This window comes from Phaethon lepturus, unplaced genomic scaffold (assembly GCF_000687285.1).
Source record: "Phaethon lepturus isolate BGI_N335 unplaced genomic scaffold, ASM68728v1 scaffold41509, whole genome shotgun sequence".
Lineage (NCBI taxonomy): Eukaryota > Metazoa > Chordata > Aves > Phaethontiformes > Phaethontidae > Phaethon > Phaethon lepturus.
This window is the reverse complement of record NW_010563526.1, coordinates 1-1791: the sequence shown is the minus strand read 5'-3', so window position 1 is coordinate 1791 and position 1791 is coordinate 1. Positions and strand designations below refer to the sequence as shown.

Here is a 1791-nt window from a genome sequence, read left to right as displayed (position 1 = left end):
GGGGGGGGGGGGAGAGAGAGGGAGGGAACCACACAAGTGATCTGGTACCCCTTCAAACTATTAGCATTTCAGAATTAATTACACCCAGCTTTGTGGGACTGCTTTCCCAGATAAAGACACAAATGTGCATGAAGAAGTCTCACGTTGCTGGGAAACTGAATTCTGAATTCATTTCTCACAACCAGTAAGTGAAGAGCATACCCGACAAGTGTTTTTTCTCCTCAGCTCTTCCGTAGAAGAGACCAAGCCTCAGGGTTCCACTAAGACTTCCAAAAAGCACCTCTAGAGGGCGATTTAAGACCCTACTACCTTCAATTTACCTTGTGAGCCCCACCCAGACCCTCAGCTCCTTCCAACACACGTGGCTCAGCTACACAGATGGACTGTTTCCACATCTTGAACGATTTTATGGATGCAATTCAGATACGTCATCATGCAAAGAAACATTTCATCCGAGTTAGCATTACAATTTCACTTGGCTTTTCATCCTGGGCCTGGCCACTTGCTATCTATCTTTGACAGCTGTTACTGCCTGGGTCTTGCTGTTCCCATCACAGCATGGAATACATTAAGCCTGCTGGCTGTTCCCTGATGCTGAGCACAAGAGCTGCAAGTCATGTTCAATGCTAAGTGTTCTAAGTGTCTGAAATACGCTTCAGGAAATAACCACAGCACCACAGGCGTGATAGGTACTTCATGAGCCGAGCATGAAGGCATGCAAGGTGATTCAGAGCTCCCCAGCCACCAGCGGTCAACCATTTGACCATTTCAACCATTTAATGTGTTTGTCCTCTCCCAGAAGGCTTGCTCACATTCTGCTACTTTCAGGCCCACCTTCCTGCCTCTCTATAAAATTCCTACTCTTTCTGTAAAATAAGCTTAGGGTGGCTTCACTGACATTTTGCACATAGTCTTTCCCCTTGAATATTTATTATTAAAACCTACCTTGTCCTGAAGGATTTGCTGCCATCCTTCAATCTTCAGGCCTAGCTTTAATCAGCTGCAGTTCAAATCTTTTAACCCCACAAGAATCTGCAAAACAGGCACAATATCAGGTAAACATATTCCTTTAAAAGAAAAGCTTCGATTTCATTCTGTTACAGATTTCATGTGGCGACTGTTACAAAGTATAAGCCAAATACAGCATGTATATTGCTTAAAATACAGACTACTATCTATATTGTTCTGACTGAAATTTTTAGCTTGGAATATCAACAGCTGCAATCACTTCTTTTTCAGATTCTAGTAACTTAAGGATAACCTTTCTGGAGTCATACTTTTCCCTGACAAAACTTCTTCCAACAAAGTACGTCAGACTACACTTAAGAGTCATGTTACTGCATTATACTCCTGAAATGCTAAAGCCCCGAAAGACCTCAGCTTAGGCTCTAACTCGAGAAACTGATTATTTGAGGCAAGGCAATTTAAATCCCAGCTACAACGCCTGCCGAAGGCTACCATCCCGATAGCTGTGGCAAAACAAAGAGGGATGCCTGCTCCTCAGCCATACGTCACCTCGGGGCACCATCAACTCCTGTTTCCATTAAGGTGCCGGGCTGTGAAGTGCAGCGGCGAGGGGCTCCAGCTCGGCTGGCTGGAGAGGAGGGATGGGAGCGCCGAATCCTGCGGGAAACGGGAATAGCAAGTCCCAGACAGACTTCAGCAGCAGACCAGGAAAGTTACACCCCGGAACTGCGGGTCCCCAAGCAGCGACGCCAGCCCAACGAGAAAGTAATTCAACAACAGCGTTAATTAGGAGCACTGACACCGGTCAGAACGTGTTTCTACGGG

General features: G+C 45.8%; 1 protein-coding gene across 1 annotated transcript in view; it reads right to left on the bottom strand.

Moving 5' to 3' along the window:
* INIP (INTS3 and NABP interacting protein) overlaps positions 1–1627 on the bottom strand; it is a 13446-nt gene extending 11819 nt beyond the window's left edge. Inside the window, exons 1-2 of the mRNA XM_010294592.1 lie at positions 1516–1627; positions 946–1032 (exon numbers count right to left, since the gene is read on the bottom strand). Of these exons, the coding sequence (XP_010292894.1) occupies positions 946–970 (25 nt within the window). The 5' untranslated portion in view covers positions 971–1032; positions 1516–1627. The remainder of the gene's footprint in view (positions 1–945; positions 1033–1515) is intronic.
* Positions 1628–1791: the final 164 nt, after the last annotated feature.